This window comes from Denticeps clupeoides, chromosome 1, assembly GCF_900700375.1.
Source record: "Denticeps clupeoides chromosome 1, fDenClu1.1, whole genome shotgun sequence".
Lineage (NCBI taxonomy): Eukaryota > Metazoa > Chordata > Actinopteri > Clupeiformes > Denticipitidae > Denticeps > Denticeps clupeoides.
In genome coordinates this window covers 15,637,409-15,652,033 of record NC_041707.1, presented here as the reverse complement: position 1 = coordinate 15,652,033, position 14,625 = coordinate 15,637,409, and the positions used below count along the sequence as shown (strand labels likewise).

General features: G+C 39.6%; 1 protein-coding gene across 5 annotated transcripts in view; it reads right to left on the bottom strand.

Annotated features, from left to right (window-relative positions):
- Positions 1–14,625, bottom strand: part of eml5 (EMAP like 5) — a 55,923-nt gene that overhangs the window by 17,859 nt on the left and 23,439 nt on the right. For 3 of the 5 annotated variants that reach the window (XR_003749563.1, XM_028977505.1, XM_028977514.1), the window contains exons 5-18: positions 11,891–12,076; positions 9,972–10,107; positions 9,757–9,780; positions 9,343–9,544; positions 8,502–8,639; positions 8,079–8,335; positions 7,683–7,895; positions 7,320–7,487; positions 5,716–5,822; positions 3,756–3,874; positions 3,226–3,412; positions 2,544–2,649; positions 1,730–1,823; positions 458–558 (exon numbers count right to left, since the gene is read on the bottom strand). Coding sequence is in view for 4 of the 5 variants with exons in the window: in XM_028977505.1 (XP_028833338.1) it covers positions 458–558; positions 1,730–1,823; positions 2,544–2,649; positions 3,226–3,412; positions 3,756–3,874; positions 5,716–5,822; positions 7,320–7,487; positions 7,683–7,895; positions 8,079–8,335; positions 8,502–8,639; positions 9,343–9,544; positions 9,757–9,780; positions 9,972–10,107; positions 11,891–12,076 (2,038 nt within the window). In the remaining variant the exon portion in view is untranslated. The remainder of the gene's footprint in view (positions 1–457; positions 559–1,729; positions 1,824–2,543; positions 2,650–3,225; positions 3,413–3,755; positions 3,875–5,715; positions 5,823–7,319; positions 7,488–7,682; positions 7,896–8,078; positions 8,336–8,501; positions 8,640–9,342; positions 9,545–9,756; positions 9,781–9,971; positions 10,108–11,890; positions 12,077–14,625) is intronic. The other 2 variants (XM_028977524.1, XM_028977533.1) reach the window with 1 other exon arrangement.

Genomic DNA, 14,625 nt, shown 5'->3' with positions numbered 1-14,625 from the left:
CTTCCTTGTACAATTTTATTAGGTCCTGACCACTGCAGACCAAGAAAATCCTACAAGACTTGTAGTCTTGGTGATGCTATGACCTATCCGTCTACCTAACAAAGTTTGGTAACTCAAAGTAACTCAAATTCTTACACATTCAAATTTTCTGCTCCCTTCACTTGCACATATCCCACCCACTGCCAGGTGCCATTGAAACAAAATTAGTAATGTTATTCACTATACCTATAATGTTATTCAAATCATTAAATTTTTTTTACTAAATGTGCTTCCTATCTCATTGAGTATGTTTAATTGCTTCCAGTCTGAAATAAAAATGAGATTTTTTGCTAATGAGTATGAAATGTTTTTGCTACTTCCTACCCACAAGCAGATGTCTAAAAACCCAGGCTTTAGTACATTTAGAGGAACACATTTCTTTAAAAAAGGGAATCATGACAAATTGCTGGGCTCCTACCTGCTTTGTGCCAGAACCTCATGTGCTTCACTCCAGCTGTGATGAGCTTGTCAGGCATGTAGGGGTTAATTTTGACAACAAAAATCTTATCTTTACTTCCCCTATAGAAAAAAAATAAAAAAGTAGTTAATAATAAGGCCCGCATAATTCGATGTGATACATAAGGTCCAAACAGCTTTACGAAACTGATACTTCATCACACTAATGGGTCTGTCTGAGTCCCACTCTATAGTGAAGTTAATGGAGTAAAGCGCAGAGTAAAATCAGTCTTCTACCACCATACAGCACTGCGGCCTGAAGGACTAACTCCGGCAGAGCACAGAGCAGTGGCCAAGCAGTCAGGTCCTATTTAAATCCATCCATCTCTTTCTCCTCTTTGCTCTCCACGTCTTCCTTCAGTTACTCTGTTCTTTTGACAGTAGTAGCGTTAACTTTATAAAATGTAATGTTCATGGGCTTACAAGTCCAGTCCTTTGATTCTACACAGCTCAGTGGCATTCAGTCAAATAAAACCCCCATTGCACAGACAAGATACATCACAGTATGTGATTTTATGTGGACAAACAGAATGAAAGCAGCTGATTAGCAGCTCACTTCAAATCAATTTCCATTGTAACAAAGCATCTAACATTTACCAAGCATGTGTTCCATTTTTACATATGTTAGTTATATTATATATGAAATTATTATAATTTTAAAAATGCGTTTGAGAGGTTCACCTCACACAACATCATAACCTTAATTCATAGAAATGGGTGTAAGGAAGAAAGCGGCCATTAAGTGGCACATTTTTCAAAGTAATGACAGAGGGTTCTTTCACCCTCTATGGTCTTTGAACAGAGCTTCTCATGTTTCTCAAACTGGGCATCCTTTACAGACCACTGCACACAATTACTCTTTTTGACAGACAGGACATCATCTACTCCTTCTAATTTCAGCATGATCATTTATACATGAGGCTGCCACACAACCTGCTCGGATGGTCCCGAGCACTCAAAGTGATGGATGAACCATAGAAGAAAAGATGAAGCACATTGTTGGATCACGAGTTAATCCTCAATTTGCTTTTTAATCCCATCACAAGAGAGAGTGATCATTGTCAACAGAGAGTGTCCATGTCTCATGCTTGTCAGCTCTATTAGCGAGTCTGCATTTCAGCAAATCGCATTCTGTTTAGTACACAATATTGAGTGTTGTTCCATTGGTTCCATTAACCAATTTTCATATCAGTATATTAAGACTCTGTTATTGCAAAACAGCAAAATTGTTTACCGAATGGCAGAGAGTTTCTCTCCTTTCCTCCAGTCCCATAGCACAATGGTGTGGTTGTCATCAAGCCCCACAGAGGCCAGACGCTTGCCATCCGCTGTAGAGGAACAGAAGCAGATACTGGTCTACTTAGTCTCAGGTATGTAAGATGTTCTCAAGCTTTCCTATCATGAACACAAAGACCATGTGATCGAGGCTAGAGGACACTTATGGTGATTTAGCAAACAGAAATTATGAAATGTTGTCATCGCTTGTCAGAACTGCTTTTAAGAGCCTAAAAATTAGCCTTTTTTGTTTAGTGCATGTGTATTTTTCCATTGTTTCCCATCTTCAGTTTTGTTTTGCGCTTGTAATAATCAGAAAAAGAGTGTCATTTTTTTACAGTATATAAAGATTTCTGATTGTATGGTAGTGATTAATGCTTTTTCAAATGATTTGCCCCCATTGAAATTGCCCCCCATTGAAAACGATTCATCATTTACAGACAAATGATGTGTATTACATTACCTCCATTACATAACCGCAGCAACGTGGACATTGTATTTCTTCTCCCAACTGCTGGATAGCCATTAAATCTCTCTGATAACCCTTTAACCCTTTTCATGCCTGAAATGGTTCTGATGGTGCTACTTGGAATCGTTTGCCTAATTTACAGTATCTATTAAAAACTACATGCTTAATTTATTTTCAGTGAAGGCTCTATCAATTCTTACAACTGCAGAGAAGAGACCTGTCAGGGTGAAAATATCTGTGGGCAGGCAAACCTTGGCATTACCAACAGACCCGCAAGATGGGCTCAGGTTGTTGTCATGGTTACCTGAAAAGTCCAGCGCGCAGACTCCAACCTGGTGAAAGCCCTTCAGAACTGACATGGGCTTCAGCAGCTCGGTTTCCCAGATGTGGATGGATGACTCCCGTCCCACCTAAGCAAATACTTAATCACTTTCCATTTCACCTTAAACAGGGACGCTGGTATAAATGTACAGCAGGGGTCACCACCCATGATCAAGGACTGGGTGGGAACAAGCAGAGAGGTTAAACCAGTTGTGAGGGAAAACCCCAAAATGTACCCTCCAGGAGCAAGGTTTCTGACCTCTAATATACAGGCAATCCACAATTTCTTATAGAGTGATAGTAGCCAAGTGGGTAACACACTTGCCTATGAACCAGAAGACCACAAAGTCACAGGCTGAAACCCAACTTACTACCATTGTGTCCCTGAGCAAGAACTTTAACCCTGAGTTGCTCCGGGGGGACTGTCCCTGTAACTACTGAGTGTATATTGCTCTGGATAAATGTAATAAATGTTATACCAGACTCCTGATGCTACCCTCCCTTATGACATTATTACCCCATTATGTTTATCGTGGGATTATCTCAATTTTAGAAAGCTCTTGTATCAACAATCCACTCTCTTTGTATTGCCTGATACTATTCCAAGTTATCCTTGTTCCACAAACCTGATGTCTGAACTATTCAAAGGATGTAGTAATCTGTACCTGTCCTGTTGCTACATAGTCTTTCAGTGGGTGGATGGCCAAACAGAGGATGTCGTCATCGTGGCCCAAGTAGAATCGTTGTGTGTTCTGCTGTCTGTTGTACACTATGCCTAGTGCTGCCACGTGGTAGACAATCTCCCCCGTCTGCGTGTAGAACAAGTTACTTCTGCAGTCATAGCCTCTGTAGCTGAAACACATTAAGGAAATACTGAGACCGAAAGAATTTCAGAAATTCTCACACACATGATGCAGGCATCAATATTTTTTACATGTTTTCAAGTCTTAAAATCAACATCTTTCCAAATATTTAAATCTTTTCATGTTTATACTTTATGTATTACTTATTATAATTCCTATTATATGCCCCAAAATTTAAATGGCATGAGGTCTGTAGTCACTTAGTGATGTAAGAGAACCAGAAAATATGATTAAACCATAGTTAAGTTTTCACTTAGATGAATCATGAAGATAATTGAGGTTGATTCCACCATCATGTGCTCTGCTCATACACTTGAGGCCACATCTCTCACCCATGGATGAAGTGAAGTCTGACTCCACTGGCTGGAGGTCTCTCTCTTTTCTTGGTGGCCATGGCCCGATGCTTCTCCTTGCACTGTTCTTTAAGCTGAGGTAGATCTTCTTTGTAAACCTGAATAACAGCAGACAAGGAATAACACACTTGTGGTGATGATGTCTGCTCATATGCTGCTGCCAGATTGCAATCTAGGGGGTGTTCATTTAATATATGCAGAAAACAGTTTGCTTCAAAAACAGTTTAACAAAGAATTATTGACATATAGTCTATACTATCAAAATTTCTTTACAGGAAGTAAAGAGCAATAATTGGGATTGAAAAGATCTATCCAGGATGTAACAGTGATTCAGTGTTGTATATGGCAGTGAATATTTAATATTTAAGTGTACATGAACAAATTTGAAATGAAAACATTCCTTTTTCATGGAACGACAGAAAAACATGAACCTAATTTTTCTTCAGGGTCCCCTATTATGAAAAAAAAATCCCTTAATACTATATTCTCTTTCTGAAATTCAGCCATGGCGCAGAATTACAGCTTTTAGATGATATTTCTCCAGGACGGGCCTTTTCAGTGTGTGTAGCTTTAAATGATAATGTGGAGGAAAGAGGTGGCACGAGGAGCAGAGCGGCCTATAGAAATGAGCGGGCATTTGCAGAAATTACATTTACATTTACGCCCTTATCCAGAGCGACTTAAAATCAGTAGTTAACCTGGGTCTTCTGGCGGGTGTGTTACCCACTAAAAAAATAAAATAAAGTGAAGTGATTGTCACATGTGATACACAGCAGCACAGCACACGGTGCACACAGTGAAACTTGTCCTCTGCATTTAACCCATCACCCTGAGTGAGCAGTGGGCAGCCATGACAGGCGCCCGGGGAGCAGTGTTTGGGGACGGTGCTTTGCTCAGTGGCACCTCAGTGGCACCTTGGCGGATCGGGATTCGAACCGGCAACCTTCTAATTACAGGGCCTCTTCTTTAACCGCTTCTTTAACCGCTTCAGGGCCTCTTCTTTAACCGCTAGGCCACCACTGCCACCACCACTGCCACCACTGCCCTATGCTACTACCACCCTATGAAATGACATCAACAACACCAACAACATCGTTTGCCGCAGACAGTCCGCATTTTTTTCCAGAAAAAAATGTTATTAACCCACTGGTTCTTCAGAGTCTGGTGGGATGCAACAAAAAAATAATATTTGTACTCATTTTTACATCCAATCACCTAGCAACTACAATGCTTCACGCGTTTTCAAGCCGGCGGAGCAAATTTTTTTGGGAGGGGTGGGAAATTCTCTAGGCGGACAAAGCATGAGAAAGGCAGAATGACGACATAAGGGGAGAAATTTCAGCTCTGACTGTGTGAACTTCCTGTTTCTGAACAGCGAAGCAGAATGGCCAAAGCACTCTCTTACATATCGCCATTTCTAGCCACTGCAGGACCATAGACAGGATTTAGTATTACCTGTTTACATTTAAATTTGTCAACATGCAATTGTATCTATCTAGGCTACTATCTTGACTGGGAGATGGAGTAAATGGAAGGATTTAGGGTGGTAGTAGCTTAGTGGGTAACACACTTGCCTATGAACCAGAAGACCTAGGTTCAAATCTCACTTACTACCATTGAGTCCCTGAGCAAGACACTTCTGATAAATGCTGTAAATGTAAAATAAATTTGAACATATTTTAAGAACATGAATGAGAATCTGAAACAGGAATAAACAGAATAAATAGAACAATACTAGAATCATTATACAGGTCATGACAAGGCTTTACAACCAAGGTAAAAACAGAGGTCAAACATGAAGGGTAAACTGATAAACAAGAAATACAAAGCCAGGAAATAAATGAAACAGTTCAAAGTAAGGCATTCCTTGAGGCTGGGAAATATTAGGGAGCCATAAATAGTTGCAACGTCTTTAGATATTCAGGGCAAAACCACAAACCTGGCGGCGATAAGTGAGTTGTGTCTCTTGCTCAATCTCAGAGTCCATCTCAGGCACATCTGACTGGTCTGAGTCTGACTCTTCACTGTTCGAGTCCGCCAATGTTTCTGCAAGCAGACAAAGTTAAACTTACAGTCCCTCATATGCATTCAGTGCAGTTATAAAAGGGAATATAAAAGGAATATTGTGTGAATTAATGCCTCTTCACATTGTGAAGATTAACATCTTGAATTATGAGAATTATGATTAACAGGATAATTGTTTACAATATTATATAAATTTTTTTATTATTTGTATGCAACACAATAAATAAAAAAAAGTTTTCCTCAAAACAATCAGTTTTAACACAAAACATACACAGTACACTGCTCCTTTCTAATTTACACAGTTAGGGACAGAAATCTTTCACACATCGGTGACAGCTCTCATTTTTCAAGCAGTCTGTCACTTAAGCACATAAGTGGGTTGAGAGCAGCCCACATCAGTCAAAGTGACTGCAAGAAATGCTGATTAGACGGAAACCTGCCCATGCCAAGGCATCCCACAGCTCTAAAGTCATTATGAAAATGAAATGCAGACAAGCTGTAAGGGTGATTTGAGATTGGAAGTGATTTCTACCCTCCACCCCACAGCCTACTGCTCCACCTCTCATGCAAAAGGAAAACAGGCTGTCTGGAGTCTCGAAACAACATATTGTGATGAGGTAACCATGGGAACAGCACAGAAATACATTAAAAGTGATAAAAAAAAAAGTGATGTTTACATTTATGTTCCTGCTCCCCATAAAAAACAGTTCACATATCTGTAAGTTTAAATTAAAATGTTTTCTAACCTGTAAACTTATTCGATAAACAGGATATCTTTTCCTTCCTTCACTAAAAATTAGCTGAATGAAAGCAGATATTGCTTGCCAAGTGAAAGCCACATACTTTTGTAGAGGATTTCCACCTCCTTTTTGGCAAATCCCACATTCTGAAAACCCAGAGTGAAAAAGATATTCTATATATACCAGACATAATATTAGGAACTTTATAGAAACACCATGTACACAATTTATCAGATACCAATTGCCCCATTCATTAGTGGGACAATGGCGGACTCAATGGACTCAAAGACCAGATTTTAATGAAGTGCTCAACAGATGGATGATGTAATGCTAATATCTGAATATCTGATACTAGCATTAATGGGATATTTATCTAACAGTGTCAGACAATGGTCCATCACCCACAAATATCCACAGAGCAGGTCAGGGACCCTGATTTAATTGAAGGCCAAGAAACCTACAGGGAAGAAGTTTCTGGATGTCAAATATATAATGTCTCTGCTGGCAGACATTAAACTCTTTTAAAATGAGATCAATAGATGTCTGAGCACACGGCCCATTCTGATGGAAGATCATAACATTAACCTACATGTACTTCGAACTGTTTGATACATGTAAGTGATCTACCATCACCAAACTGTATGAAGGCACACCTCAGCACATCTCTTTACTGTAAATTTACACTTCACTGTAAGTTGTGTCTCTCTGTCACAGTGTATTCAGCAGATAGAAGGAGAGAGCCTGAATCATGCTGAGAAGATGGAGGGTAGATACTTGCCTTGAGGTGCTATGTGTACAGTTTCTTTTGTCTTCTTCTCTTGGACAAACTTCCATTGAAATACAGAATGGTCAGCTCCACCAATTGTAATAACCCACTGGTAGTCATGTGACCATCTGGCATTGGTTATATGAGCAGAGTGGCCTAAATATTTTTTGAATTTTGCACCTAAAAAGAAACAAAAATGGACTTAACTAAAACACAAAAGAGCAAATGTAATAACCAATGTAGAATAAAAGCTAGTTATCATAACAAGTGAAAGAATGAACACAACCAACTAAATGAATCAATCAAGATGACCAGTCATTCCATCATCCAACTAACCACTGCCTCTCTAGGTGCAGCTGAGTAATGAACACTTACCTTTTCTTACACAAGGATATCTAAAAAGCTTCACTAATCCATAATCGTCAGCGGTGACTAAAACTTGATTACTAAAGTTGGCATCGACAGAGTTGATGTCATTGATGTCTGTGTACTTTGGCCAAATTCCGTTCACCTCAGCCCCTATAACACAGGTCCAGGAGGCCCACTGGACCATCTTGAGCTCTTCTCTGTTGGTGACCTCCTTGCCACCTGCAGAGAGACAAGGGGCATATTAATAGTTCCACTAAAGCTAATTTTTGTGAACTGGAAATACTTTTTATCTTATAATATGTATTTATATTTACAGGTTATTTCCAAGCTGGACCACATCATCCAATATTCAATTTACTCTAGCATCAATTTACATACTCATATGGCACAATGGGAACTCACTGGGCATCCTGTAGAAAAGCCTCTTGCCGGTGCCATCATTGGTCTGAAGGTACTTGCTGTCAGTGGACCAGTCCATATGTGTAATGAAGCTGGTGGAGCCCACACACTCTCCCACCTTCTTGTAGCGCTGCACCACCCCATAAATGTCCACTGAGCTGTCATTGGAGCCAACAGCAAGGTGCGCCCCATCAGGGGAATATTTCAGCTCATGGATGGCCTCCTTACGGTCTTTTATGTGGACTACCTCTGTCATATCCCTGGGCATGTAAAAAATATATATATTTTTAAATCTTCCCATTAGCATGGAATAAACAATGAAATAGTTTTAATAAGCAGAAGCACACCTTCAATATGTGCTTTCATGTATTAGTTTTTATTAAGATTACTTCAGATACTGTACTTGACTGTGTTTTTCAGACCCACCTGACCCTGAGTACAGTGAAGGAACCATCCTTCATCCCCAGACCAAGATGGATGCCGTCAGTGCTGACAGCCGCACAGCGGATTGGCTCCTCCATGTTACAGCGTGCAATCAGTGCATGGTCAATAAGGCTCCATATCCTACAGAGAGGGTGGCAAGAGAGAGGCAGTAGCGATGTAATACTCTGTTATATGGTAGAAAATTAGGTCTGAAATTAAAAGCAGTATCTGGGAAATCTAAATAAGGGTTACATTTCTACTTGGGTTAGATGACCCACAGCATATGATGGAATCAAGTATATGAAGAAAACAAGGCCAGGCATGGCTATCAACTTCACACTATTCAATACCTTAGAAAAGTATCAAGTATGTAAGTTTAGTCACATATGGTGGAAATTAATTACTAGCCTGTGACCTAAAGTGAACATCTTGGTTAAAGTGAAATGTCGTGTTAACGCTTTGTTTGTTAGCATGCTTGAAAATATGCGGAAAGTGAATAGTATTACAGAAAATCACAAAACCTAATAATGTGTTTTGCTCCTTTGGATAACACGGTCATTTCCCTGCGTTCAAATTTTATACATGAAATGTGCTCCAGAAGTCAAGCTTAGCTACTGTGAATGATAGATAATCAAACTGCTTATTGCGTTCACTAACATAACGCTATAGAATAAGTAAAAGTAAAAGTATAAGTACAAGTCAATAGGTATAGCATCTGAAGTATTTGTGGTAGCCATTCATTTCATTCTAATGATTACAGTTTAGTGAAAAATTGGACAATGTCTATGAAAACATATTTGACTAAAACATATTTCAGCGCTAAGTAAAGGTGAAATGTGGTCACCTGACAGATCGGTCGTCACTGCCGGTCATGGCAAGAGGTTTGGTGGGATGCACTGCCAGTGCCCACAGCTCTCCCTCACAGTGACCCTGCATGATCAGGAAGGGCTTGGTGCGGTCGTGTACCACCACTTCAAAGATCTCGCTGTCTTGCGTCCCCACGAGGATGTGGTCACCACGCCAACATACACTACGCACTGACAACCCTGTGAACGCACACATTTACACTATAGCACTAGTGGTGGCAAATTGTGGTGATGATAGAAAAGGAATTCCTAAATCTGGGAATCATCGAGGGCCACAAATAATCACAACAACTCTATAGCAACCTAAAATAGCAATTCCCCACTGGGGTATGGGTTTGGAGGAAGGCTGGGAAGAAAACACTCTAACATCATCCAATTTTACCATCACCCACCTCTCGAATTCTCGCCTCTAGCTACTGCAAAAAGAATATTAAGAGAGAAAAGGAAGGAAAGGAAAACATCAGGTTTTTTTTTGCCTTTGTGCACTGAGATAAGAATCAGAAAATAAAATCAATGCTCTAAAAGAAGGAAAAAACAAATGAAAACCAAGAAAAAACAGCAAACTGTTCAATCCAAGACAAATTCAGACATGTTTTTGTGTCTTCACCTTTATATCCCTGGTCTGTTTCCTTGAGGTCAATGACGGTGATGGGTTTGAAGTTGAGGTCCCAGAGCCGGATGCAGCCATCGCGGCCCCCGGTGGCAAACCCCTCCTCACATGCATTCATACTGAAGATCCCAGACTACAGAGAATATCAGGCGAGGATATGGGTAAGACGACAGAAGCCTCCTCACTTCTGACGTGTTATGCCATGAATCAGCTTTGTATAAGCTTACAATGACAAAACACAAGTCAAATATTGAGTACTGACAGAACAAGCCAAAATCTTTCATTTATAGCTCACAAAATCACACTTCACTGTTTAGTGACTCACATTATGAAAAAAGGAAGAGATGATTTAGTGTTGTGTTTCAACATTTTGTAACATGAGTGAAGTGAACCGAACTGAAGCATAGACAGCACAATAAGTGTGTTCCTGTTCACCCTATGACATAATGTAATCTATATCCTCAATCATTCACAAAACTAAACCGAAAAAAGAATAATCGAAAAAAGGACAAAAAAAAATATCAATCTGTTTTTGAAAGTGAAAGTGAAGTGAAAGTGTAGTGATTGTCATTGTGATACACTGCAGCACAGCACACGGTGCAAACAACAAAATGTGTCCTCTGCTTTTAACCCATCACTCTTGGTGAGCAGTGGGCACCACTGCCCCACCACTATATACGTTTTTGAGAGCAAAAACCAAACTTTTGTAGCTGTATCTATTTGTATCTATATAAATGCACCAAACATAAAGCATAGCTCCAGACATAATATTTATAGATAATGTAGGTATTTAATCATTTATCCATTAGTCCATTATACCAGGAGTTTGCAACATTTAACACTCAAAGAGCACAAAAGCGAAAGCACTGTAAAATGAAGATAACACTGCATGTATATATATTTTAATTACTTTCATGCTTTGTATGAAAAATAGTCTAGAGTGTTGATTGTGAAACTTAATTATGCAAAAAAAATTGTTGCAGAGGTGGGGGGGCAGGGGTTCGTGAAAATGGGTTGAGGGGGTGAACGCTGCCAGAACGCTGTTTATTTCACTAGCAGGAATATGCGTGTAGAAGCCGATGACATGACGAATGACACGACAAATCACCCAGACAAGTCTAAAAACCCGGATTGACTAGTTCAGGGGAAAAGAAGAGTTCTAATCAGAAGGTTGCCGGTTCCAGTCCCGAACCGCCAAGGTGCCACTGAGGTGCCACTGAGCAAAGCACCGTCCCCACACACTGCTCTCCAGGTGCCTGACATGGCTGCTCATTGCTCACCAAGGGTGATGGTTAAATGCAGAGGACACATTTCGTTGTGTCACCGTGTGCTGTGCTGTTTCACAATGACAATCACTTCACTTTGTCTTAGTGGTGCTGTGCTAATGCTACAACTTAATAACTTAAAGTCAACATATGCAAATCTTTAAACACTAAATATTGCAAACAACTGTTTACTTAGCCCAAGAGGTATCAGATTTTGAGACTCTACTCTAATTGAACAAACTGATTAAAAGCTCTTGTGGGGCTGGCCAGGCGGAATAGAGGGGCATATACACATATAGGGATTTGTAATGCATATTTTGAGTGACAAAAAAAATTACATTTTAATGTAAGATCACAATAATCTTCCAATTTCGAACTACAACAAAAAAAATTACATTAAAATAGACATTAATTATTAGAGGTAGCCACGGAGTACAAATAAAAGTCCAGAGCAGCGGGTAGCTGACCCCTGCATTATACCATTACATTGTGGTTGTACAGTAAATGATAACCGAGACTGTAAACTCTGCCTGACCCTAATACAGTTTTAATGGGACATTTACTTCAAATGCTGATACATTTTTAATGGGTTCCTCTTTACATTAGAAGTAAGGTGCTCTGTTTAAGATTCAGCTGAAAGCCTACACTTACCCCGTGGGCTCCCTGCACAGTCCTGATCAGGTTTATCCCCTTCCACACATAGATGTCTCCATTCAAGGCACCAGAATATGTGACCTCATCCCTGGCACAGGCAAGACACAGGATAGTCTGCAGGTCACCAGTTTTGCCAAAGACCCCCCGTTTTGGGGTCAGAGCATTCCCACACAAACTCCAAAACTGCAAAAGAAAATGAAGATGATTGTTCTTATTAAGTCTTATGTAGAGATGTATAGATGGATATGCCCAGGAAACACTTCATTTTGCACAGTCCAGACTTTCATTTGACCAATATAGATACTACTGGTTGATGTGTAAACTGATAGGTTCAAGACAATTGAATGACAGTGTCAAGATGATCTGTGTTAGTAATGTAGAGTATTATTTAAAGTATATGTATTCCATTTTTAAAGCAGATTGATGGGTGTTCAGTGTTTATTCATTGATATCAAACTGATAATATTCCATAAGAATTACATGGATTACACAAATCATTCATAAATAAAATAACACACATACAGTTACTCAAACAAAGCTAGAATGCATGGAAACACACAAACACACACACAAGCCTGTAAAAATATATGTGCTTACATGTAAATTCCAACACACAATAACTATATTAGCATAAAACAGTTCCATAGGACATTCGATGGAAGACAGGTGACACCTTGTCACACAGAAAAGACCTTAAACACAGACACACAGATATGCTCACTGAAGAATGCTCCTAATTATAACAAACTCTGATTAACACTGATTAACACACTCACACCTCTTTGTGGACACACTTGCTCTCACACACCCACAGTAAATGACAGTTTAATGAAGGAGCTGGTTAGGATGCAGCAGCATGTTCGCCCCTCAGCACACACTCACTACAGACGGTCACACATGCCCTGCATAGCAATCAGATCGCACACCAGGATTAGTGTGTCTGTCTGTGTACGTGTACACATATATATATGTGTGTGTGTGTGTGTGTGTGTGTATGTGTATTATTATATTTATGTCTTAACAAATGTCCTCACAATTGCAGAGAATCCTGCAATTTCAATTCAAATGAATTTAAAAACAAGACAAGAACTGTGTTTGATAACTCAGGTCACATGTTGTAACTGTAGGTTATGTTAAGCAGTTAAGCATTTATATTCTTAGAAATTATCAAATATATTCTATATTTTGTCTTCAAGGCCATCACAATGTGATGCATAGATGGGCTTTTATTATGGTAACAGTGGGAATAAAATGTCCTGGAAAGGATTTTTTGTTGTCACCACATGAAAAATGCCCCCCAAAAAACAGGTTGAAAAAACAATGACTCAAAACAATGGAATAGGTTACTGAGTCTCAAGGTCCTCATAAATCTATGAATATGTATATATATGTATATATGTGTGTGTGTGTGTGTGTGTGTGTCTGTGTGTGTGTGTGTGTGTGTAGAAACAAGTGGGGTCAAAAAGCCATCTGTAAGGCCAGTCTGAGAGTGATGGGTTGGGTCAGGTGTGTGACCTGTGGCTGCAGCATGGCAGTCGCTGCAGCGCACAGGACAGAAGAAGACAGGGATACAGAGGAACTTTATACGCAGCAAAAAACACAGCTCTGCTCTCCAATGATAACTGTGATTTTAAATGTTTATCGACACTGTTACCAGCCAGCTTCTACAACAGAACCAGCCCAGCAGGACCTGTAGTTATTACACATAAAATTTAATACAGCACAAATTATTCTGCTCTGAAAGAACAATTAATCAATACAAAACAATTAATCAATACAAAATTTTTCATTGATTTTGATTTCAATTAGCGCTGGTATCAATACTTAAATTTCAGTTTTGGATCTGCCAGTTCACATAAATTTCCAGCAGACTAGAACAATTTTCACCAGGCATTGCAACAGCCAGCCCCTCCGCCAGCTACCTAAAGGATTCAATGTTTACATGAGAAACACACTTTAAACATGGCAGCGGACGAAAGCAGGTGTTTTCTAATTTTATTCCAAATGATCTAAAATAGAAGCCGACGATTATCTTATATCAAAAATATTATTGAGTCTTGAGTACCATCCTTAGTATCGGTATAGAGTTCTTTCAGTATCGTGACATGCCTACAATAGTGACACTCAAACAATTCACTATACCGTCGTTATGGTAACTGTGTGAACATCAGGATGTTAATGAGTTGCATCCTGAGAGTCTGCTAAATGCTGGACAATCTGTGTGGTTTTGGATGATAATGAGGTGGTGAGCAGACTGGACCCCACCCAGCTGTTTCTGTGGCCAACACTGATCTGGGACCAGATGGGTTTGATATGGCATGACAGTGCAGACCTCTGGCTCTAAGTGATAAGCATTGAGGGGAACAGAGCTAACTCACTGCTGCGGAGGTGGCAAAAGGACCAGTGTAAATGAGAGGTAAAAGGATGTAGAGAAGATTTTCATGAGAGATGTAGACGTCTGAAAGAGAGTGAGAGGGAAAGATGGAAACAAGGAATTGAAAATGTTAAGAATAGAAGGTGAAATGCCACCTAGTGAGAAGAGGGCGAGAATGAGAATGAGAACAGGGTAGATAAATAACCCAAAAGAAACAAGGCTGAGGAAGGTGGGAAAATGAATAAGAAACTGAACAAAGTGAGAGAACAAACAGAAAGGTGATGACAGAGAAAATAAATGGTGCAGTAACATTTCCACAACACATTAGTACAAAACTGAAGCAATATCTTTACAAAAT